This window comes from Lepidochelys olivacea (genome assembly GCF_965140295.1).
Source record: "Lepidochelys olivacea isolate rLepOli2 genome assembly, chromosome: 14".
NCBI classification, from domain to species: domain Eukaryota; kingdom Metazoa; phylum Chordata; order Testudines; family Cheloniidae; genus Lepidochelys; species Lepidochelys olivacea.
Window position 1 is genome coordinate 46,210,739 of NC_140424.1, and position 24,016 is coordinate 46,234,754.

General features: G+C 59.9%; 2 protein-coding genes and 1 long non-coding RNA gene across 11 annotated transcripts in view; 1 reads left to right on the forward strand and 2 right to left on the reverse strand.

Moving 5' to 3' along the window:
- The window catches only part of LOC311531223, a 49,142-nt gene extending 46,494 nt beyond the window's left edge, over positions 1–2,648 (forward strand). For both annotated transcript variants that reach the window (XR_014714158.1, XR_014714159.1), the window contains one exon: positions 2,517–2,648. This is a non-coding gene — a long non-coding RNA (uncharacterized lncRNA). The remainder of the gene's footprint in view (positions 1–2,516) is intronic.
- On the reverse strand, positions 187–5,829 carry ZBTB9 (zinc finger and BTB domain containing 9). The gene is made up of 2 exons (XM_084648427.1): positions 5,727–5,829; positions 187–5,149 (listed from the first exon to the last, which is right to left on the reverse strand). The coding sequence occupies exon 2, from the start codon at positions 5,122–5,124 to the stop codon at positions 3,682–3,684; it is 1,443 nt and encodes a 480-aa protein (XP_084504553.1). The 5' UTR covers positions 5,125–5,149; positions 5,727–5,829; the 3' UTR covers positions 187–3,681.
- A 3,086-nt stretch (positions 5,830–8,915) lies between these two features.
- Positions 8,916–24,016, reverse strand: part of SYNGAP1 (synaptic Ras GTPase activating protein 1) — a 46,470-nt gene continuing 31,369 nt past the window's right edge. For 3 of the 8 annotated variants that reach the window (XM_084648626.1, XM_084648631.1, XM_084648630.1), the window contains 15 exons: positions 23,708–23,861; positions 23,362–23,460; positions 21,400–21,954; positions 21,104–21,248; positions 20,527–20,671; positions 19,786–20,022; positions 19,217–19,418; positions 18,836–19,014; positions 18,602–18,643; positions 17,055–17,922; positions 16,582–16,755; positions 16,181–16,392; positions 15,595–15,695; positions 13,057–13,139; positions 8,916–9,597 (listed from right to left, as the gene is read on the reverse strand). In XM_084648626.1, the coding sequence (XP_084504752.1) occupies positions 9,439–9,597; positions 13,057–13,139; positions 15,595–15,695; positions 16,181–16,392; positions 16,582–16,755; positions 17,055–17,922; positions 18,602–18,643; positions 18,836–19,014; positions 19,217–19,418; positions 19,786–20,022; positions 20,527–20,671; positions 21,104–21,248; positions 21,400–21,954; positions 23,362–23,460; positions 23,708–23,861 (3,355 nt within the window). In that variant the 3' untranslated portion in view covers positions 8,916–9,438. The remainder of the gene's footprint in view (positions 9,598–13,056; positions 13,140–15,594; positions 15,696–16,180; positions 16,393–16,581; positions 16,756–17,054; positions 17,923–18,601; positions 18,644–18,835; positions 19,015–19,216; positions 19,419–19,785; positions 20,023–20,526; positions 20,672–21,103; positions 21,249–21,399; positions 21,955–23,361; positions 23,461–23,707; positions 23,862–24,016) is intronic. The other 5 variants (XR_014714195.1, XM_084648627.1, XM_084648628.1 and 2 more) reach the window with 5 other exon arrangements.

Here is a 24,016-nt window from a genome sequence, read left to right on the forward strand (position 1 = left end):
CGTCTGGGGGAAGGCACGAGTGTATGCGGGATATGAGGGGGGCAGGGGGTGTATGCACCCCTGGAGGGGGCAGGGGGTGTACAGTGCAGGTGTCCAAGGATGAAGCTGGTATCAGGGACAGGGTTTAGCCCTTTTTCCATCTGTAGCAGCCCTGAGAAGGTCAAAATGAAACTCTTGCAAATCTGCTTAGATTCCATAGCAAAATTTTATACAATATAGAGATTTGGGTTTGTACAAGTGCTACACACAAGAATCGTTGCACTAATTGGTTCACACCCTTCTCCTCAACCCTCCCTCTTCACAGAGCTCTCCCTGTCTGTTTCCCTCCATGCTAGTGTTTCTGAACCATCCTTGGGCCTCTGTGTCCCACAGCCCAAGGCAAGATTGATCCTCACCTAGCCCTCCCCTCAGGGAAGGAATCCCGCCAGTCCCTCAGTGTGAGGGGATTGTTTCAGAGCTCCTGGGCCCGTGACTCTCAGCTCTCTCCATTTGAATCCCCCTATTTGGTTCCCTTCACCATAGACCTTGGCACTGGCAACCTTGAGACACTAGTAGTTACAATCCTATCCCCGCCCCAGCCATTACTTTGCTGAGATGGCCAGATTTAGCTCAGTCTCCCCTCTGGCAGGGACAAAAGAAAACATGCAGAAAACTGAAGCTACTTGGGTCAGAAAAGCTTGGTGTGTATGGACCCCCTGCTAGAGCAGCACCCTGCTCTGGAACAAGCTAACCTGATTTGCATTCACACAGAGTGTTTCTGAGCTAGTCAACAGGGAAGGAATTAAAATCCTTGAACCCAACACATAGGCTACAGAATGTTAGGAACCATTAGTAAAGGGATAGATAAGAAGACAGAAAATGTCATAATGCCACTAAATAAATCCAAAGTATGGCCACACCTTGAATACTGTGTGCAATTCGGGTCCCCTTTCTCAAAAAGATACTAGAATTGCAAAAAGTATAGAAAAGGACTAAAAAAAAAATCAGGGGTATGGATCAGCTTCCATATGAAGAGAAAGTTAAAAGACTGGGATTGTTCAGCTTAGAAAAGAGACGACTAAGGGGGGAGATGACAGAGGTCTATAAAATCATGAAGGGTGTGGAGAAAGTGAATAAGGAAATGTTATTTACTCATTCCCATAACACAAGAACCAGGGTCACCCAATGAAATTAAATAGGCAACAGGTTTAAAAACAAACAAAAGGAAGTATTTCTTCATACAACACACAGACAACCTGTGGAACTCATTGCCAGGGTATGTTGTGAAGGCCAAAAGTATAACTGGGTTGAAAAAAGAACCAGATACGTTCCTGGAGGACAGGTACATCAATGGCTATTGGCCAAGATAATCAGGGATGTAACCCCATGCTCTGGGTGTCCCTAAACCTGACTGCCAGAAGCTGGGACTGGATGACACGGGATAGCCCCTCGATAAATTGCCCTGTCATATGCATTCCCTCCGAAGCATCTGGCACTGGCCACTGTCAGAAGACAGGATATGAGGTTAGATGGACCACTGGTCTGACCCAGCATGGCCATTCTTATGTTCTTAACCAAGAGCAGAGGCTTGTGGGGAGAGGTGTGTGTGCACAGCCCATGCAGGGGGACCCAGGGAGGTGCATACAGTTAAAAACAAGGGAGTGGCTTTTCCTCTTTGGGTGAGTGAGAAGGCTCAAGGTGTTATTCAAGGAAACAGATTCTCACCCGGGCCAGTGATGCCAGTGGGAAAGGGCATGAACCACAGCAAGGAACTGGTGGGAAGAAGAGGGCAAATAAAACAAGGTCAATAAGAAACACACCCATAGCAGGAAGCCAGGGACAAGAATGGGTGTGGCTGCTGAAGCCAGAAGATAGGGGGAGAAATCAAGCAGGGTAAGGGGATTGCAGAGGGGCTGACAACCCCAACCCCACATGGGTCATGGTCGAAGCGACCCAGGGACTTCAGCTCCACAAAACTGAACTCTACCGCTTGCTCTGAACATGTCATTCTGCCACCTGCTTTGTGCACCAGTCATTAGAAGGGTGCGCAAAGACCCACACTCTCTAGCGTACAGCACATTTACACCAGTCTCTACCCCTGTTCCCAACCCACCCTAGTCCCGTGCTGGGGCTCACAGGGGAATCTGAGTCCCCAGGCCTGGGATGTGGCACACAGCACAATGAAGGGGTTGGGAACGGAGTGGCTGAGCTGCTCTGGCAGGAGGGGGAGCTCACACTGGGCCTGGTTGGAAGGAGAGTGGGGTGACAGTGGGAGCAATACAGCCAAAAGCCTCCCTGCAGGACCAGGAAACCTGGGCAAAACCCACTACGGTTCTATCTCCATGGCTCTCACACTGAGCTTTTCCCATCCTGCCCATGCCTGCCACAGTGCTGGGGTTGGTAGCCTCCAGGTTACTGACCTAGCCAGTGGCAGCAACAGAAAAGAGTTATGTCTGTACCAAATGGTGAACGGCATTTGACTTTGATTTCTGTTTATGCGCCTCTCTCTCATTTTGTGCACTGTGTTGAAAAGCCAGCCTGACTTCGACAAAGCCAGTCTATTCCAGACACTGACCTGCCAGGGAAAGGACTATCAACGACTGGACCATCAAGGCCCATCAACTTTGGATGATTCAAAGACTGGCCCGATTCAGGGGACAATGTTTTTCTTCCCTGGGTCTCACAGGGCATGGGGTTGGAATATCCTAGACTGGGCACATGGTCCAAAAGTGTCAAAGACTAGGTTTAAGGGGAGTGCTCCTGGAGAAGGGTGGGCTGCCCACTGCCACACTCCACAAGACCAGGCTTGATGGAAAGAAGGCAGGAGGGACTTGGCCTTGTCTGGAACACTGACCAGAACTCAGTCTCGCAGAAGGAGTGAGATCAGACTTGAGGGCAGCTCAGGACTGTGGTTTTCACAGATTTGTAACACTCTGCTGCTTTAAGACTAAAGTGTCTATGGTTAAGAAATCACTTTGCTGAGCCTGTGTTCTTTGCTTACCTACCTTATTGTCCCTAAGGGGTTAGTCATCGGCCCTGAGCACCCACAGCAAGGCAGATTCTGAGGGAACGTGTACAAACACTTGAGGGCTGGGGAAGACTGAGATGCTGGTTTTGGTGGCTAGGCTACAGATTCCCAAGTCCCAAGGGAAGGTGGCAGTCATGGAATCCACACCTGGGAATGTGCCTTATAAACCCAGAGCCAGGAACAGTGACACAGCTCTGCCCAGACGCAGCTGAGTGAAGAGTAAGTGGGATCCAGCAGTTAAGTTCACTCACAACAGAGCAGTACCCTTTCAGAGGAGGGCAGGGCCAGATTGGGAACAGGGATGTAATGTGGCTGTTAATCCCCTGCCTTGAGGTTCCCATCAGCCTCTTGCTCCACCCTCCTGCCCTGAGCTCCCACATTAGCCTGGGGCTCTCTCGCTTTCTCTATCTCCCCCCTTTGACCCATGGCAAGTTCTGTATGTCGGAAACACTAAGCCATGGAGCAGCATGGGGAGCCACCATGCTGGGGCCAAATCCCCTGGCCTGCCCAGCTCCCATTTGTGTCCCTTCATGTTTTGGTGTTCCTGGGGCCCTAGAGCAGGTTACCAAGCTCAGGAGGGCAGAGCTGCAAGGATACAGAGCAACAAAGCTCAGGGGCTGGATCAGGCCTAGAGAAGGCTGGCAGGAGTCCTCCACTCAGTCCCACCCCAGGTTTTATTTGTAGGTCCAGCAAGCAGTGGCCCAGCCCTGGCCCTTGCACAGCTCCTTGTGCTTGAGGAAGCAGTTCTGCACACGGAACTTGCGCCCACAGTCCTCGCATGAATACAGGTTCCCATCATGGGTCTTCATATGCTCCGTCAGGTGGTGTTTCAGCTTGAATTTCTTGTTGCAGACGGAGCAGCCAAAGGGGCGCAAGCTGAAGGTCAACATGATGTGCCGGTCACGCTTGGGCTTGACGGCAAAGCGCTTGCCACACAGGCAGCCAAACTTCTTTCCATCAGGCGCCGTCACAATTTTAACAGGTGCATGCACCACCTGGCCATGCACCGCATGGGCAATGATCTCATTGCCATGTAGGTCCACTGGCTTCCAGGAGCTCTGGGGGAAGCTGGCCTCATCGGAGGAGAGGGGCTGGGCCTTAATGGTGAAGCCAGGGGCAGCAATGGAGGAAGAGGAGGAGGTGGCACCAGTGCCCGGAGCAGGGACTATGTAGCTGACTTCACTGCTTGGCTGGAACTCTGCCTGGCACAGGCTCTGAACCTCAGCCATGCCCAATGCCCGCCCCTGTGCCAGCGACTTCAGAAAGCTGGCTTCACCTGGAGCACTCACACCACCTCCCAGTCCTGCCACTGTTGCCTCGTCAGGGTCAAAGCGCTCCTGCTTGATGTAGAAGATCTTGGGGTGGTCACGGGGTCCATGGAAGGCGCTGTCCAGCTCCCCTGAAGACGGCCCCTTGGAGCCTCCTCTGCCACCACCCTCTTCATCTTCCTCCAGTACAATCTTCACAGCCTTGTCCATTGAGCCGCTGCAGATCTGGGCCTGATGTTCCTCCTCCTCCTCCTCCTCCTCCTCCTCTTCCTCCTGTGACACCCGGATCTTCATCACCTCATTGTCAGGGCAGCCTGGTGCTGGCCGGCCTGATGACACCCCACCATGCCCAGGCCCCTCTGAGCTGCCGCCCCCTGGCTCCCCATCATCCTTCACAGCAAAATAGTTGCTGCTACTGGGGGACTGGCTCTCGCTTGCTCGGCTGGACCAGGGCCGGCAGGGGCCCCCCTCCAGCTCTTTAAGTATCTCAGAGCACTGGTCCACCACCTGCCACATCTGCAGCCCGCTGGCCACCAGCAGGTGACTGGGCAGTGCCTCCATCAGCAGCTTGAGGCGGCCAGAGTAGATGAGCTGTAGCAAATTCTCAAAGGCCTCTGGCTCAATGACAGTGGGCAGCACAATGCAGTTGGTGTCATTGAGGAGCAGCTTGTCATGGAAGTAGGGAGAGGAGGCTGCCAGCACGCTCTTGTGAGCCTGGAAGACCCGGCCCTGCACGTGGATGGAGATGTCACAGAACTTGCCCTCCAAGCGGTGCTTGTTGAGCGACTCCAGCAGCACCGCAGCATAGTGCGGGAACTCAATCTGGATGCTGCGGGTCTCGGGCTCCATGGCACCGCCTGCCCAGGGCAGGTCACTGCAACAGGAGAGACAGGGCGTGAAGGATGCTGAGGCTAAGAAAAACTCCCTACCCATGGTGCTGCCTGCCATAGGGATGGAGAAGAACTGTATGGGGAGTAGCAGAATGCAGGGAGGGGCTGGAGCCCCAAGAAACCTCCAACCCTGGCACTGCCTGCTGCAGGAGGAAAATGTTAATGGAGCAGGACAGATGGGGTGTTGGGGCCCAGAGAAACACCCCCACCTAACCCACCCTTTCCATGGCATCACCTGTTGTAGGAGAGCGCTGGTGCAGGGTGGTTGTGAGAAAGCACTGGGGGATCATTACAGAGCTTCAACCCTCCCATCCCCACTGTGGGGTCAGAGGGACCCGGACAGGGGGTAAAATGAGTGTTTCACAAACCAGGATCCTGAGAGCGGAAGCAGGGACCCTCAAACGCCCCCCCCAGCACCTGCCCCACGGCAGTGCCCCCAGGGAACCCTACAGCTCTGCCCAGCATCACTACCCTACCGAGCACACAATCTGTCCGCCCCAGTGCCGTGTGCAGCCCCACGGCGGGACACTCCCCCACCCCAGCGGTGAACTCAGCTCTTACCTGCGGCGAGCTGTGCAGGAGGGCGAGTCCCAGCAGCGAGGTCTGCTCGGGCCAACCGAGAGCGAGCCCCGGGAAACCCCGCCCCCCGCGCCCGGGCCAACCGACAGCGAGCCCCGGGAAACCCCGCCCCCCGCGCCCGGGCCAACCGACAGCGAGCCCCGGGACACCCCGCCTCCCGCGCCCGGGCCAACCGAGAGCGAGCCCCGGGAAACCCCGCCTCCCGCGCCCGGGCCAACCGACAGCGAGCCCCGGGAAACCCCGCCCCCCGCGCCCGGGCCAACCGACAGCGAGCCCCGGGAAACCCCGCCTCCCGCGCCCGGGCCAACCGACAGCGAGCCCCGGGAAACCCCGCCCCCGGGCCAACCGACAGCGAGCCCCGGGACACCCCGCCCCCCGCGCCCGGGCCAACCGATAGCGAGCCCCGGGACACCCCGCCCCCCGCGCCCGGGCCAACCGAGAGCGAGCCCCGGGACCCCCCGCGCCCGGGCCAACCGACAGCGAGCCCCGGGAAACCCCGCCCCCGGGCCAACCGAGAGCGAGCCCCGGGAAACCCCGCCCCCCGCGCTCGGGCCAACCGACAGCGAGCCCCGGGACACCCCGCCCCCGGCGGCCGGGCCAACCGACAGCGAGCCCCGGGAAACCCCGCCCCCCGCGCCCGGGCCAACCGACAGCGAGCCCCGGGACACCCCGCCTCCCGCGCCCGGGCCAACCGAGAGCGAGCCCCGGGACACCCCGCCCCCCGCGCTCGGGCCAACCGACAGCGAGCCCCGGGACACCCCGCGCCCGGGCCAACCGAGAGCGAGCCCGAGAAACTCCCTCCTACTGTAGCTGGGTCACCAGGCAACCGCGGCAGGACACGCACGCCGGGTGGCCATTGGCCAACCAAAAGCGAGCCTGGCCCCTCCCCCACAGACTTTCCTTCCCCCGAGTCCCGCCCCAGCACGTGGCCAACGAACCGCTGGCCGGGCACGAGCCACCCCAGCTCCGCCCACACGCGGGCCAACCAACAGCTGACCTTGGGGCGCCTCAGCCAACCAGCGCTCAGCTCACCCCTGAGACACGCCCTGCCCCTGGCCAACACAGGCCAGAGATCGCTCAGCCGGCGTCGCACCCTGGAAGCAGGAGCCGCCAATTGGTGGGCGCCTGATCTCCCTTCAGCCAATCACAGAGCAGCTCTCTAGTAACCAGCGTCTGGCTAGCGACCAGGCGTCCCCCTTCTTCGTCCCGCACTCTGATTGGCCACAGGAGGAGCGTTCTGTGATTGGCGGGGGCGGTGCTGAGATTCCAGGGGGCTGGGGACACCCGCTCTGCTCCTTCCCTGGCGCCGCAGCGCGCTGGGCGCCCCGCCACGGAGGGGACCCCCCAGGCCCTGCCCCCCCCAGGCCCTGCCCTGACCCCCGCGGAGCCCCCCCTCCGGGCCGGGCCCCCCCAGACCGTGCCCTGAACCCCCGCGGGAGCCCCTCCCTGGTCCGTGCCCTGCAACCCGCGGAGCCCCCCCCCGGGCCGTGCCCTGCACCCTCGCGGAGCCCCCCCTCCGGGCCGGGCCCCCCCCAGGCCGTGCCCTGAACCCCCGCGGGAGCCCCTCCCTGGTCCGTGCCCTGCACCCCCGCGGAGCCCCCCTCCGGGCCGTGCCCTGCAGCCCCAGGCCAAGGTGGCGTAAAAGAACAATCGCTGTTTATTAAACGTTTCTCCGTTGGCACCACACACTCCAGAAAAAATGAGAAAAAATAAAACAGACATAAAAGAAACGGAGAGAGAGAGAGAGAGAGAGACGCCCGGGGAGCCCGACGCGGCATCGGGGCGGGCGCTCGTGACCTGAACTCCCTTCCCAGGGTGGGGGGGCTATGTACAGAGACTGAGGTCCGGAGAGGTCTATATACAGTACAAATCCGGTGGTAATTACAGCACCCAGCCTGAGGGCGATACGGCCAGGATGAGCTGGGGGAGGCGGGGTGGGGGAGAGGAAATTTCACATATGTACAAACTTTTATATAATAATAATAATTAATACGTATAAATATTATGGCGCCGCCCGAGTCGCCACTGTTGGGGGGGAGGGGAAGGAAGGGGAGAGTCCTTACAAAAGAAATACGGACTGAGGTGGGGCTGGGGGCAGAGGAGGGCTGGTTAATGGCGAGTCTTGTCCTCGCCAGAGTCTGAAATAGAGACACAGAAACAGCAAAGAAACACCCAGTACAATCACTGCGCTGAACACATTCACCCAGCAGCTCAGACCATAGCACGACGGTGAATAGCCACAAGAGTCCCCTCCAGTTCTACGTGCTCAGGTGTTGGGGGGGCGCTCCCCCATCCTGGTGCCCTGCACGCGCCCGTGGGTGGGCAGAGAAATGGCTTCTTAATTAGTTTGTTGGTTGTTCCCCCCCACCAACCCCAGACTGGGGAGATGGGGGGGGGGTCTGAGAACAGGAAGGAAGGAAGGAAAGAAAGAAAGAAAAAGCCCCTCCCTCAATGCCCCCCCCAGAAAAAACCCGACCAATGTCTAGAGAATCGTCATTTCCAAAGACTGGGGTGGGTGCAGGACACACGGGGGGGCACGGAGGGGCTGAGCAGGCAAAGCCCTTTATCAGAGTATAGAGAGCGCAGAGGGAGAGGGTGATGGGATCCCAGTGCTGACACCAGGTGGGAGCTGGGGGGAGACTCCCCAGTGCTGACACCAGGTAGGAATGGCAGAGGTGAGGGGCAAACCACAGCACTGACCCTGGACAGGCAGGAAAGGGGGTAGTCTCTCCCTTAGCCAGGGCAATGGTGTGGGGCAGCCCTGCCTTACTGGGGGTGAAGCTAGCGTGTGATGGGTGGGGCAGGGAGAGTACCTGCAACTCCACAAGCCTTCCACCCTGACCCATATCCCATTAAGGGAGGGGAGAGAGAGAGAAATACTGGGACAAAGAGCTGGGAGCCCCTTCCCTCTTAGTGAAACCTCGACCCCCTCTAGGGAATGCCCCTGTCCCAGGGAGCTGGAGCCAGGCAGAGACCCCCCACATGCCGGGAAATGGGGACAGCTTTGACTCAAGTTGCCTCCAGTCTCAGTTGCCAACCCCCCAGGATTGTCTCCAGGAATTAAAGACTCAACTTTCATTAAAGATTAGGTCATGTGATGAAACCTCCAGGAACACGGCCAACCAAAATCAGCCCCCTATCTGCCCCCCCCCCACCCCCACCATGGCTCCGAGGGCAGGTTGGAGGTGAGTTTACTCCCTCCCCCCTCCCATGCGCACACACCAGGAAAGGAGGGGGCAATACCATAAAATGGCTGCCAGGGGAAGATAAGACCACTCCTGAGATGAAGTGGGGAAGAGATAATGTCCTAATTTCCTCCAAGGGGAGGCAGAGGTCCATGGGGGGGGGGTGTCAGCCCTGCTCCTGCTGGGAGGAGAGGAGAAGGTGTATGGGAGGAGGGGGTGTAAGATTGTCATCTGTGTTCTGCTATAAAACACCCTGAAGTTGAGTTCAAAGCATTGAACTGTCCCCAAGGACAGTGCAGGTGGAGAGGGGTGGGGGGCTGGTTCATGGGGGCAGGAACGGGGGGGGGCGCTGGTGCAAGGTGAGGGGGCAAAGGGGGTGCCTCCCCCAGTGCAGGTTTATTTGCTTGGGAGGGGCACTGTGTCCCTGCCAGGGTCTCTGCTGCTCCCGCTGAGCTGCGGGCTGGGGGTGCCCCCTGTATCCCCCGGGCCGCGTCTCGCGGGGGCAGTGGCTAGTGCTCAGCAGCGGTGTTGCGGAACTCTCCATTTTCCGTGATCTGGAGTCGCGGGGGCGGAGGCGGTGGCTGGGCGGGCAGGATCCCGTTCCATGGCTGGGCCAGGGCGCCGCTCAAACGCGGGTTTGTTGTACCCACGGCGGAAAGCTGCCTCTCCTGCAACAGACACACAGAGCAAAGGCTTATTTATTAACGTTACGGGGGCTCAGCCGCACAAACTGCAGACCCGCCCACCAGACACCTACCCAGATGGCAACCCCTGCCCCAGCTGTCTTCCCCAGTGTCTACATCCACCCAGGCAGCTCGGTCCATGGGGCCGACCTGATCCAGGAGCCTCCAGCACCAACCCAGGAACAGTAGCGGTTCTCCTGGGGATTTGTTGCTTGTTTCCCTAGTAGAGGAGGATGGCCCCAGGTTTTCTCTGGCCTGGCAGTTCATGGGGTGGGCGTGTTAGCTAACACTGGACTCCAGCAGTGCACCCTAAACGCACAGTGGGACAAAAGAAAATGGATTCCTACTGGAAAACATGTTAATGCCCCCCTTGTAATTCACTTCTCTTAGCATCCAGCTGGACAAACCCTATGCACAGCCAGCTACCACCTGGTCGACACAGACCTAGCTAACCTGGTCTACCCTTAAAAGCAGTAAGTTAGGGTTGGTGACATCTTATTAATACATGGGTACCACTAGGACCCCAGGGCAGACACAGTTATCCTGAGATTAATTTACCATAGGGAGGAATGCCAGAGTGCTGAGTAGAGTGCTCGCCTGCAACACAGGAGCTCTGCGTTCCAGTCCCTGCTCCCTGTCTCAGCTTGGGCCCATCACTTCTGGCCAGATTTACAAAGACAAGACTTTGGCACCTCATCTGTTTGGAAATTTTTGAAAATCCTACTAGGTGCCTATCTGCATCCTCAGGCATTAAATACCCTGGAAAATCTTGGCCTCACCAGCAGCCCAGCTCTCATGAAAGGCTCCTCTACACCTGAATGGTGTCCTGCCCTGGGGGGGGTTAAAGCCAGACACCCTTGCTAGTGTGGACACAGTGATGTAAAGGTGCTGCGAGCAGCCAGCCATTCCTGAAGGGGAATAAGCTAGAAGGGTACAAGGCACTTTTACCCCATTCTATCTGCGTCCTCACTAGGGTCGCCCCTGACCCAGCACAGCTCTGCAGGACAAACTGGCCAGCCCAGCCTTAGATGAAAGATGCTTCTCCTGACTGAGCCAGAGGAGGGGCTTTGGCTAAGCATTCAGTACCCAGTTTAACAGCTGGGCAGCAGCACGAGCTGGGCCTGCTGGAGGTCGGGAAACAAGGGTGAAGCTTCCCCTCCCCATACCCCTTTCTGCTGTGTAACCCCAATCCTGGGGGCACACCTCTTGCTCAGCATGCTGCCAGTTCACAGGCTCACATTTTCCCAGCGCTGTTTCAGTGGGAGGTCACTGGGGACACGGCAAACCTGCCCCAGCCCACTCAGGCTAGGGACAAGTAGGGGGAGAAACCCCACTGCCATGAGGTGGCAAACAGCCTCTTGCTCCCACTGTTTCTATAGTCCTTCTGTTGGCAAAGGGTGGGCTTTGAGGGGGCTGTGAATGAGGCCAAGGCAGCTGCTGAGTCCATGACATGGGAGCCCAGCTCAGGGGTGTGGGTCAGTGTCTCACTCTGCTCTTGGGGAACACTGCCCGGTCCCTGTGGAATCACAGTCTGTCCGTGCTATCCCCTCCCCCACATAGCCCCACACCATCACCGAGAATGACATTCCCACGCACGCCCACCCTACGCGGGCACTAACCTCTCACGCCTGCCGTCCAGCACCACCCGGGAGCATTCCGGGGCGCCCCCCTCTGGACGGTGGACTGTGCTCTCATCGCTGAGACCTGTGCCCCCCCCAACACACATGCTCACAGGACACAGACACACCCACACCCACGTTACACTGTATATGCCCTCCCCTCACAATGCACACATGAGACGCAGACACCCACACTGCAGCCTGGCCCCTGTGGAGCCAGAACGCCTGAAATCAGGGCTATGGGAAAGAGATTCCCTGCAAGTGGGGGTAGCTCAGAGCTGAGAACTGAGGATCCCACTCCCTGCCCCAGACTACCTGGTTCTGTCCCCTGAGAGCTGAACACAGCCCTCCCCCCCTCCCCCATTCAATAGGAGTTACAGGTTCCAGTGAGATGTGGCGTAGACAGACAAGACAGGAGGTGGAAACAAGACGGGTATGACACTGGGGGATTAGCGCTGGGGAAGACGCTCACAGACACTAACAAAACACTAACTGCCCTTGTCTGGTGAGAGACGTTTCCCCCAACATTCCCCCAATTTAACTCCCCAATCAGCCTCCACCCCAGCTCTGATTCCCCCTCAGCCTCCCTCCCAGCACTGCTCCCCGAGCCTTTCAAGGGAAGAGTGCTCACGTGGGCAAGATGCTCACGTGGGCAAGACCTGGGTCTTGAGGCTCAGCGCCCCTAAGAGGAATGCAGCTCTCTGTGGGAAAACCTGCTTTGTGCTGAAGACAGGGTGAAGTGTGGGCACGAGGGGAAGGGATCCCCCAGCACCGCGAATTGCTCATGAGGTGTTGGGGGGCAGCACAGGCTGCCTGGTGACTCCCAACATCCCAGCTCCAAGGAAACGGAAGTACTGCCACTACCCCAAGAGAGGTTCACGGGCTACCCTGGTGGGAACGCACCCCAGGCCCGCGTCAGGCGAGCCCCGCGTCAGGGGGCAGGGGGGCAGACAGGATGGGGACAGGCTGACAGGTGACATTGTTTATTCCTGACACACGTGATTCTCCTTTGGTTCCTGTCCTGTACCACTAAATGGTCCTCGTGTTGCATCCCAGCATGCATGAGTCAGCTGGTGCAGATCAGACCAGGAGCTCATCTAGACCCGTCTTCTGTCTCTGCTAGTGGGCAGCGGAAGGTGTGAGGGGGTCTCCTCAGAGGCAGCGCAGGGAGAAGCACTCAAGCAGAGGGCACTGGGATGGAAAAGACCAGAGAAATACTGGCCCCCAGTGCCCATACCCAACTGGCCCCTTTCCCCATCCCAGCTGCGTCACAACCGGAAGCACGGCTCTGAGGAGACTGCGACGCAGCACCCAGACAGTTCTGCACTCTGATGTTCTCGCCTCAGCCACTGGCCGCCCCACGGTGGAACTGCTCCAGCCTGAGACCCCCAGGCCCTGGGGGGTGCGGAGTGGCGCCCCAGAGTTGGCAGAAGCAGCCAGCAGGACCGAGAGGCTTATGGGAAGGCCTGGAAAAAGACCCCAACAGGAGGGTGAGGGCAGGCCCTGGGGCTGAGCTCCACAGGCGGCCCCGGCAGCGCTGCCCCCGACAGACACAGTGTCTGTGAAATGTTCTGACCAGGCTCCATGGTGCAGGTTCAATCCCCCCACGCCATGCCAGTACTCAGTGGTCTGGGCCCCCTGGAGAGGGAGAGGCTGGACCCTCGGCGGGGCAGGGGGGATAGAACCAACCAGACAACGGAGTTAATTGAACCTAATGGGGAAGGAAAAGGTAGTTTGCTAGTCTCTACAGGGAGGGGTGATGCACAGAGGGGGAGGGGGTGCGTGTGCAGATGGGGGTGGAGGGGGAGGAGAGGAAAGGACCCACCTGATCTGCTACCGAACGGCGAGAGTCCCCCCGATCCCTCCACGTGACAAAAGCAGAGTCAGAGAGAGTTACCTGATGAAAAGCTAGGATGAAGAGCAGAGAAACAGACGGGTCAGGGCCCCGGCACTGGTGCCCCCCGGTGGGAGCACGGATCACCCCGTTGCTGGCTCCGTCATCTCCCCAGAAAACAGGAGGGGTCCACAGACCCAGGGTGGGAGACGGCCGGGACGTGCTGGAGGCAGCAGGGGGAAGGGGCCTGGGAAAATCAGGATGGAAGCCCTCTCCCTGACCCCTCGCTACACCCACAGATCCAGGGCCAACATGACCCAGCTCTGGGGCACACAGGGACAGCCGAGGAAGTGGGGAGACATTCCTGCCACTGGCTCATGCTGGGACAGCCAGGTGAACAGCTGCTAGAGCTACAGAGCTACCTCCAAATCCTAACACATACACACTGCCTGGTATCTGTGCACAGACCCCTGGGCACCCAGCCCCGGTATCCAGACATAAACTCCTATATGGTGACCACCTTGGCAGGGTGCAAATAAGGGGAAAGCATGGGGAAAATAAGGGACCCCGCTTTATTTTAAAAGACCTTTTAGGGAAGCACCATATCCCTTATCATATCACCAACTAATCTCTCGAGCGTACGTGTCTACTCCCTCCTTCAGGATACAGTGCAAGTCTCATAAGCTTCACTGTAATATTTAGAATGGAACTCATCCATTTTAATCAATATCAATACATCTGAAAATAAGGGATGGGTGGCTGTCCTAAGGCACAAATCAATGAAATAGGAGACAATCCCTTCAAATAAGGGACAGGTGTTATTCCTAAAAACTAATCTAGCCCCCCTGCAGTGACTCCTAGACAACAAAACTGTCCAAGCTCACAAGCGCCGCACCGAGAGATGGCCACTGAGCAGTCCTCATGGCTTCCTGGCCTCACGCAGCCATGCCTGGGAGCCCAGCACAAAGCCCCATGGCTGCCTCTGAAGACCATGAATCCAGCTTCCGCAAGCCCAGGCCCATGGACACCCTAAACCCAGGTGCCAAAGCCTTCTCTGACTCCAATCTCAGCACAGGTCTCACTAGGCTCTTGAGGCAGGCTCCATAGCCTCCCCCTGGCTCCAATCCCAGCTAGAGTTACCATCTCCGAGGTACAAAAATCCCAGGACATCTGGGATGATCTTCTCAAGCTCATAAACTGGCCAGTGGGCAGCATATACTGAGCCCCAACAGACTTCCCAGGACAGCCACCTCAAACAAGGGATGATCATAGACAGGTGGAAACCCTACCCTCAAGCCGGACCTCCCGGCCTCCTTGGGCCCTAATCCCTGCACAGACCTTACTAGCCCCTGAGCCAGACCCCACGGCCTCCTCAGGCCCCATCCTCGCATGGGCTTCACTAGGCCCCTGAGCCGGGCCCCAATCCCTACACAGACCTCATGAGTTCCTGGGCCGGGCCCCACAGCCTCCTCGGACCCCAATCCCTACACACACCTCACTAGGCCCATGAGCCGGGCCCCACGGCCTCCCAGGATTCTGAACACAGCACCTAGCTTTGGAGGCTATTCTTCCCTGTCCCATGTCCCTTGTTGCCCAGGCTGCAAGGCCCACGTAAGCTCTCAGAGTTTGTGATGGAGCAACTCTGGGGGCTGCGAGTTTATCGGGGGAGCTGTGGGAGGGGGATTATTGGGGGCGTTATGGTGTCAGCTCGGGTGGCTACGGGAGAGCTATATGAGGGGTTTGGGGTTTCATGGGGAAATGTGTAGGGGTTGTCTGAGGGGATGATTGGGGAATAGAGTGTTTTACTGTGGAGTTGCTCAAAAGTCAGGGAGAGAAGGATGGGGAGAGGGGCTGTTTCTTATGGTGTCCAGATGGCATCTCCTCAGAAATCCCCACTGCCCAGGGCCCCTCTCCACATCCATCCCCTTGAGGGGGCACTGAATCCCAGGCCTGCTCTGAGAGTACCGTAAGGGGGCACTGGCCCCCTCACCCTGTGAGTACCTTGATCCTATGTCGCCAAGAGGCAGGCACCCCATATAGGGCTAACACAGTGCTAGCCCTCCCCATCCATCCATCTGTCACCTCTCCCAGCCCTTGGCCTCTCTCTCTCCTGGTCCTAATGCTGTGGTGGTCAGTGTGTCTGTGTCCTGCAACTCTAACCCTCATTTCTCCATCCAGCTCTCCCAACCTGGCCCCTTACCCTTTCATCCATCCATCCATCGGGCTGTCTCCCCAGCACTAGCCCTGCTCCAGGTCCATCCATCGGTTTCCCCCAGCACTAGCCCAGCTCCGGGTCCATCCATCGGGCTGTCTCCCCAGCACTACCCCTGCTCCAGGTCCATCCATCGGTTTCCCGAAGCACTAGCCCTGCTCCGGGTCCATTCATCAGGCTGTCTCCCCAGCATTGGCCCTGCTCCGGGTCCATCCATCGGTTTCCCCCAGCACTAGCCCTGCCCGTGGGACAGACAGCAGACGAGATGGGATGGGAAATGGAGACACGGAAAAGAAAAATGACATTGTAATTTCCACCTGAGCGTCGAGCAGGCGTTTCCGGGGTTCGGAGACGTCGTGGGCGGCCGAGTGATCCCTGCGCAGCTCCTCCTCCACCAGCATCAACCTGTAGGGACAGGCTTCACTGGAGTCAATCCGGGCTCCCGCGGGGGGAGGCCAAGGGTCCCTGACAGCTAATGCCCAGTGGGGCAGGGGGCAGATGGAGCAGGTCCCCTGGGGGGGGGGGGGCGGAGGCCACGGCAGGTACCTGAGGAATAGGATGGAAGGCAGCTCCTAGAGGGACTGTTCCCTCCCTGCCCTGACTTCAGGATCTCTGATGGGATCCCCCTAAGGTCCTGTGATCCCCCCACACAGCCCCTCTGTGTGCTGGGGACCTCATGACCTCCTCATCACCATGTATCAGGGACCCTGTGACCCCATCTCCCCACTTATGCCAGGGACCCTGTGCCTCTGCCATGAGCCGCCCCCCATGTGTGCCAGGGACCCTGTGACCTCCCATCTTCCCCAACATGTGCCAGGGACCCCGTGGCCCCCACCTTCCCCGCACATGCCCAGGACCCAGTGACCCTACCATAAGGCCCCACCGCTCCGATCCGCCCCTCACCTGCCAATGATGCTCTTGATCTGCGAGTCCTTCTCCACCTGCTGCTGGCGCAGCCGCTTCTCGCTCTGCTCCAGCCGTTGCTGGTACTGCATCAGGATCTTGCTGGTCTGCTCCTCCTGCGACATCAGGCGCCGCTCGTACTCCTCCAGCTTGCGGTTCGACATGTGCAGCCGCTCCTTTAATGAGTGGATCTCCTCCTCGTACTCCTTCACCTGGAGGGAGAGGCCAGGTGATGGCCATGAGGGCACTTCTGTCTCGAGGCAGGGGTTCCGTGCCTCCCCACTGCGAAGGGCTCGGGGCCAGGACTCCTGCGTTCTATCCTTGGCATGAGGAGGGGAGTGGGGTCTAGTGGGTTAAAGCAGGGGGGGTCGCTGGGAGTCAAGCCTCCTGGGTTCTCTTACCCGGTCCAGCCGGCTCTCATCCATGGATTTGGAGTACTCCTTCAGCTTGTACTCCTCGCGCTCGATGTGGGAGCTCTCGATGTCGGCTGACAGGTGTGGCATGTTGGAAACCCAGGCCACGGTGCGCTCAGAGGCCGGCATGACCGGGTTCAGCGTGGAAGGCGTGTGCGATGGCTGCGGGGGCGGAAAGTTAGTGAGCATGGAATGAGACCCCCCTCCCTGCCCCAGAGACTCCCCCCACCTCCCTGTGGGGACCCCTGGAAGAGAGAACACCATCCCCGCCTGAAGGTCAGCGACCCACCCTGAGCAGTGCTGACGCTCCGCTCCTGAGGACGAACCCCTGAGCCTCTTCACTGACCCCCTTGTACCGCTCCCCATCTGTCCACCCTGCCCCATCTCCCCACTCGCTGACACCTCTCCACTCCACTCCCCACCGCCCACACACCTCGCCTCCCTCCCTGCCCTCCTCACACCTGCTTGGTAATGGTTGGCTTGAGCGCAGAGGGCGTCTCCTTGGTGACTGACTGTTGGCGGGCGCGGGCTGGCCCATAGGTGGGCTCGGGTGACTGCAGCAGGTTGCCGCTGGAGGGCCGGGGTTTCTGAGCAGCGCTGACCGTCAGCTGCTGGGACTTTCCGCGCTGAAGCGGGGCCTGGGGCTGCGGCTGGGGTGGGGCTCGCTGGGGCTGGGGCCCGATGGTGATCTGTGGTGGGGAGAGCATGTTCTGCAGGTTCTCCTGCAGCGAGAGCTGGCGCTTGGTGAACTCAGAGCCCTGGCGGGTGAACTCGTCACTGTAGCTGTGGCTGTGGATGATGTGCTTACTAGCAGACAGATCCTCGCTTTTGCTGTAGCCGTGGAAGGGGGCAAAGGTGTCGGGGTTGCCCTCAGATGGCCTGTGTGAGGGTGCGGCTGAGGGCCCATCTGAGGCCATGTGGAATAGGGGGTTCTGGAAGGAGAGGGGCACCCTAAGCTGCTGGGCTGCAGCCCCATCAGTGGTGACCCCCATGTGGCTGAGCCGCAGGCCAGCCGCGATGCTGGAGCCACTGCCCTGCGAGAGGCGGCTGGGCCGCAGTCCCATGGCGGCGGTGATGGAGGCCTGGCTGCTGTTGAGCATGTCGCCCACGCTCTGCAGATTGGAGACGCTGTTCATGCGGCTGTCCTGCAGGTCCAGCATCGAGACGCTCTTGTTGACGCTCAGCATCTTCTGGTCAGGCTCAGTGATGTCGGAGCTGCTGGTGCAGTAGGCGGGCGAGGAGCGGGCCAGGGGTGGGCGTGTCACAAAGAACATGTCCTTGGAGCCCTTCTCCTTGGTAGGCGAAGGCAACCGGGTCATGTCCATGGAGCTGGGGGTGCAGAGAGGCCAGGTGGTCAGCGCTGGGGCCAGTGCTCCAGCAGGGATGGGAAGAAGGGAGCAGTGAGCAGCCCCACCCCAGGGCTCCTGGGGTACTGGGTAGGTGGGAGTCGGTCAGCAGCCCTGGGGGGACAGAAGGAGAGGGAAAAGCGCCCCAGCCCAGTGCCCCCGGGGTATGGGGGAGTCAGTGAGCAGCCCTGGGGGGACAGACGGTGTGGGGGAAGAGCAGCCCCAACTCAGGGCTCCTATGGGATGGGGGAGTCGGTGAGCAGGCCTGGCAGGGGACAGATGGTAGGAAGAGCAGCCCCAGCCCAGGGTCCCTGGGGGATAAGGGACGGAGGAGTCTCTGAGCAGACCATGATGTGTGACCATCCCTTCACTGGGCTGGCAGGGGGATTCCTAGTCCCCCTGCAGCTCCCCACAGATAAGCCTCTTGCACACAGACTCCACAGGGGTCCCCAAAGGAGGGAACGGGCCCAGCCTGGTGCTGCCCAGGCCTCATGCAGAGCTCCTTAGAACAGGGCAGTGCTCACTCCCTGTGTCCCCCTGGGACCAGAGCAAGGCTGGGAAGGGGAATGATGACGTTGCTCCCCATCAGGAAGGGTGGGTGGGGCGGCAGGGGGGCGTACGGGATGGTATGGGGCCAGTGTGGGGACCGCGCCAGGGCTCACCTGTTGAGGCCCCGCACCATGTAGGGCTGCAGATCGACGGAGCTGCAGGGGGAGCAGAGGCAGCAGTTAGTGTTGGGAGGAGACCTGGACAGGACCCTACATGGGGAAGGCGGGGGCAGAGGGAGATGCTCCCTGGCCGCCCCACCGTGAGTTGGGTTTGCAGCCCTATCCAGTGCCCTGCTCCCTCCCACTGCTCTCCAGCCCCCCAGGTCCCCATCCCCAGACTCCGCTCACCTGTTGAGGTCACGCATCATGTAGGGCTGCATGTCAGAGGATGGCCCCCGCAGGATGATGGGCTTGGTTTGCAGCCGCTCCCCCTGGTGACTTGGCTGCCGCTGGATGTGCGGGTTCCTGAGGGCGACGCTGATGTCGTTGAGCAGCCGAGGCAGGGGGCCCAGCTTGATCAGGGCTTCCTGGGACCAGGGGCAGAAAGACAGGGGAGGGGGTTAGCATGAAACCTGGGGATCCCGGCTGTCCTCCCAGAGGCAGGAGAGAATCCAGGCGTCCTGGCTCCCAGCCCCCATGCTGTAACCCACTAGTCCCCACTCCCCTCCCAGAGCTGGGGAGAGAACCCAGGAGTCCTGGCTCCCAGCCCCATATCCAAGGTCTGTGTACCTTGCTGAGCTGGGGCATGACCTCCCAGAGCAAAGCATGCAGCGTGGAGAGCTCGCGGCCCAGGTCGATGTAGCCCTCAAAGCTGCTGCTGTTGGTTAGGGTGTCGAGGTTTGAGATCTCATAGAGGAACTGTTGCATGCTGGCCCACTCCAGCTCCAGAAACTCGTTCATGAACGCCATGTACTCCTCCTTGCTGCCGAACCTGGCATGGGATTGGGGGAGGTCAGTGGGGTACAGCACCCCCCCCCCACAGCCCCATACAACACCCAGGGCCCATCCCATGCTGGCCCACTCCCACCCAGGAACTCGTTCATGAACGCCATGTACTCCTTGCTGCTGACCCTGCCAGGGGACAGAGGGGTATAGCACCCCCTACATACAGCCCCATACTATGCGGCCTCTCCAGGAACTCACTCTGAATGATACATACTCCTCTGTGCAGCTGAAACCTGCCAAGGGCAAGGGGGGCTTGAGTCAGCAGGGTGTAGCACCCTAAGGACCCCCAGAAAAACATTCCTCACACCCGTGATGTCCCACCCTGATGCCCTGGCCCATCGTGCATCTCTCACTTGCTGAAGTTGGCCAGGTTCTGGATGACTTTGGCGATGAGGGTCAGCGTGCGGGACGTCTGCTCGTCTGGGTACTCCTGCATGAGCCCGAAGAGGCTGGGCGACATGACAGCTGGGCACAGGAAGCGCAAGAAGAGCGAGGCACTGATCAGCCGGTCAGCGATGTCCTCGCGGCCTCTCTCCGCGCAGCGCAGCCGCCACGAGGCAAACACCTCCTTCAGCTCCCGTGGGAACACGCTGTGGGGAGGGCAGAGGGGCCATCAGTGACCCCCAGGCCTCTTGAGCCCATATACCCCCAAAGCCCATGTGCCCACCCCCCCAGAGCCCGTGCGTCCCCCCACAGATCATAGACCTCCTTCCGCTCCCATGGAATCACGCTGTGGGGAGGGCAGAGGGACCATCAATGACCTACACACAGCCCTGAGCCCCCGACCACAGGGCACCGATGGCCTTCAGCTCCCATGGGAACAGAGTGCAAGGGTGGCAGGGACATCGGTGAGCTCCAGAGTCCCCCATACACCTCGCCATAGGGCACAGACCTTCCTCAGCTCCTCCCTGAACTCTCAGTGCCCTCTGTGCAGCTCACCACCTCCTCCCTCTCTTGGCCCCCCACCTCCTGCCTCCATCCATGCCCTCCAATCCCTCCACACCATGCTGCACAATTGTACAGCTAACCTTGCACAGCACCTGCTCACTCCCTGCCCCTGGACATGCCCCCATCCCCCACCAGCTGGCACCCACCAGTGCGAATTGACGACCTTGCAGAGCGCCAGCTCACAACACATACGCAGGTTGGCCTGGTGGTCAGGCAGGGTGGACGAGGAGCATTTCATGGGGTCGACCTCACAGTTCTCCTCTGACTCGTAGAGCGCCCGGATGAACTCGCCTGCAGGAGGGGGGCAGAGAGCTAGTGGGGCAGGGAGGGGGGTGCCAGGCTGGACACTGCCCCAAGAACCAGCTCCTACCACCCTGCACACCCTGTCCTATCCATCAGGGGCCTGAAGCTGGGGACGGGTGCTCCACCAGCCTCTCCAGAGACCAGATGGAGTGAGATGCCAGCTTAGGCATATCCCAGTGCCAGGACCAGCTGTTCGGTTGGGGATCACATCCCATCACCAGGCTAGGTGCAGTTCTAACGCCCCTAAACCCCAGAGCACAGATCCCACCCTCTGGGCATACAGACCCCTGCAGGCACAGTGCACAGATCCATGTGCCTCCCAGGGAGCAGGGTGCATGCCCCCCTTCACACGCACAGGACCCAGACTGTGCGCACCCACACCTGCGAGTGCAAGCAAACCCCTCCCCCTCCCTCACTCACCAATGGCGTCCTTGAGGTATTTCTGACCAATGAGTTTCAGATACTCCTCTATGGCTTTCGTGGCCAGGGTGTTCTCCCGGAATATCAGGTGCTCCCGGTCCATGAACCGATCCACTTCCGTCATGGCCATGTCCGAGAGGAAATCCTGCAGGGGTCAGGCCCGGGCAGGGGAGTGAGTGAGGAGACCCAACACCCCAGAGCTCCCCACCCCATGCCCAGAAGGACCCGAGATGCAGACAATTCAGAGGGCACTTTGTCCTCCCACTCTTCCCCCATCCCTGCCACTCCCCCAGTACCTTGGCTTTGCCAGTGCTCTGCAGGATGTGCACCAGCGCACAGGCCACTTCCTCCTTGCTCTTGACGCTCAGGACCGGCTCCAGCACAGCGCACAGCATGCGGTAGTTGTTGGTCACGTACTCAGCAAACTCCTTGTACAGCTCCATGGGGAGGATGCTCATGGTCTGGAAACGGCTCTTGACGCGCACGGCGGGGCAGCCGGCCTTGCTCTTGCTGGTGCTGGGCTGGCTGAGCGGGTACCACTGCTCGGCGAAGTGGCGCCCGGTGACGCTGGCGATGGGGATGCTGACCATGCCCACATAGTTGCTCTTGTCCTTCTTGCGTTTCTTGTCCGTGTCCTTGTAGACATGCAGGCGGATGGTGCGCACGGCCGGCAGGTTGTTGAATTCGAAGTGCTCGCCCCAGAAGACATTGTCTGTGCGCATCTTGCTGGTGGTGCGGGCATAGAGCATGTCGTCCAGGCACAGCTCACAGTAATAGCGCTTCTTGGGCGGCAGCTCCCGCGCCTCGATGATCCACAGCTTCAGCACATTGTCCACGCGCCGGCTGTTATCCTGGGGAGGAACAGGGGATTAGGGGCAGAAGCAGGGGAGAGACTGGCTGTTATCTTGGGGAGGAACAGGGGTTGGGGGGGCTGTTATCCTGGGGAGGCACAGGGGGTTAGACTTGGGGGCTGGCTGTTGTCTGAGGGAGGCACAGAGGGTTTGACGGTGCTGGGGGTGGGGAAGACTGGCTGTTATCCTGGGGAGGAACAGGGGTTGGGGGGGCTGTTATCCTGGGGGGGGCACAGGGAATTAGGGGGGCTGTTATCCTGGGGAGGCACAGGGGTTTGGGGGACTGTTATCCTGGGGAGGCACAGGGGGTTAGACTTGGGGGCTGGCTGTTGTCCTAGGGAGGCACAGAGGGTTTGACGGGGGTGGCGGCGGGAAGACTGGCTGTTATCCTGGGGAGGCACAGGGAGTTAGACGGGGGTCATTGCTATGGAGCACAGGGAGATCGGGCGCAGGCAAGTTGTGGGGATGAGGATGTAGGCAGGGGTCGGTGCTATGGGGTGTAGGATCGGGGACAGGAGGTGGGTCGGGGCTATGGGGTGTAGGCAGGGGGATCAGGATGTAGGTAGGGGTCGGGGCTGTGGGGTTTAGGAATGGGGACAGGCAGGTGGGTCAGGGCTATGGGGCGCAGGCAGGGGGATTAGGATGTAGGCAGGGGTCAGTGCTATGGGTGTAGGAACGGGGACAATTAGGAGGGACAGGGCTATGGGGCACAGGCAGGGGTCGGTGACAGGAATGGGACCAGGCAGGTGGGTCAGTGCTACAGGGCAGAGGCAGGGGGATGAGGATGTAAGTAGGGGTCGGTGCTATGGGGTGTAGGATCGGGGACAGGAGGTGGGTCGGGGCTATGGGGTGTAGGCAGGGGGATCAGGATGTAGGTAGGGGTCGGGGCTGTGGGGTTTAGGAATGGGGACAGGCAGGTGGGTCGGGGCTATGGGGCGCAGGCAGGGGGATTAGGATGTAGGCAGGGGTCAGTGCTATGGGTGTAGGAACGGGGACAATTAGGAGGGACAGGGCTATGGGGCACAGGCAGGGGTCGGTGACAGGAATGGGACCAGGCAGGTGGGTCAGTGCTACAGGGCAGAGGCAGGGGGATGAGGATGTAGGCAGGGGTCGGTGCTGTGGGGTCTAGGAACGGGAACAGGCAGGTGGGTCAGTGCTATGGGGCACTGTGTGTGCTATGGGGTAAATTGGGGCTGTAACAGTAACTCCGGGCAGGGGGAGCTGGGGCTCTGTGGCCCCAGGGGGACAACTCCTGAGGAGTAGAGCAGCAAGCGAACACGTGGAGACACGTGTGCACAGCTGTGGGGAGCTGGACCCAGCCTCCTGCCCTTTAGCTCTCCTGTAGCCAGTATCCACCCTCTTTCCCCTGGGGCTCCCCTCCCCCCCAGCTTCCCTCCACTACAGCACCTTGTTGGGTTTCACGGCTCGCTGCAGGTTCTCGATCCACTTGTCGCGCTCTGCGGCTGAGCGGCAAGCAAAGCACTTGGTGCCAGACGCAGTGGTGACCTGAGGAAGAGAGAATGAGGAGCAGCTGAGCAGGGCCACATGTACCTTCCACACTCCCTGACCGGGGTGCCCAGCCATACTCCCCTCCCAGTGCTGGGGACGGAACCCAGGAGTCCTGGCTCCCAGCTCCCTGCTCTACCCCACGAGCCCGCGCTCCCCTCCCAGTGCTGGGGACGGAACCCAGGAGTCCTATCCCAGCTCCCTGCTCTACCCCAGAGGCGCGAGTGCCCTGGGCTGGCTGCCGTACCTCGAAGCAAAACTCCTGGCCCAGGATGCTGCTGTGCACAGGTTTGATGACGGAGTCCTCGTCCAGGTTGAGCTCCAGGGCCTCAGCCGCACTGCTCGGGCTCAGCAGGGACTCGTGGGAGTGCGACTCCTTGAAGCTCTGCATGAGGCGGGCTCTGCAGGGGAGGGGAGCCGGTGAGACGGGGGGACTTGGGGGGCCCCGTGTCTCGTGTCATTGGAGTGAGTCCAGTGCAGGGGAGTCAAACACAGTGAATCTGGTGCCATGACACAAGCATGGGAGAGGAAGGGGAAGACAACTGAGACATGGGCT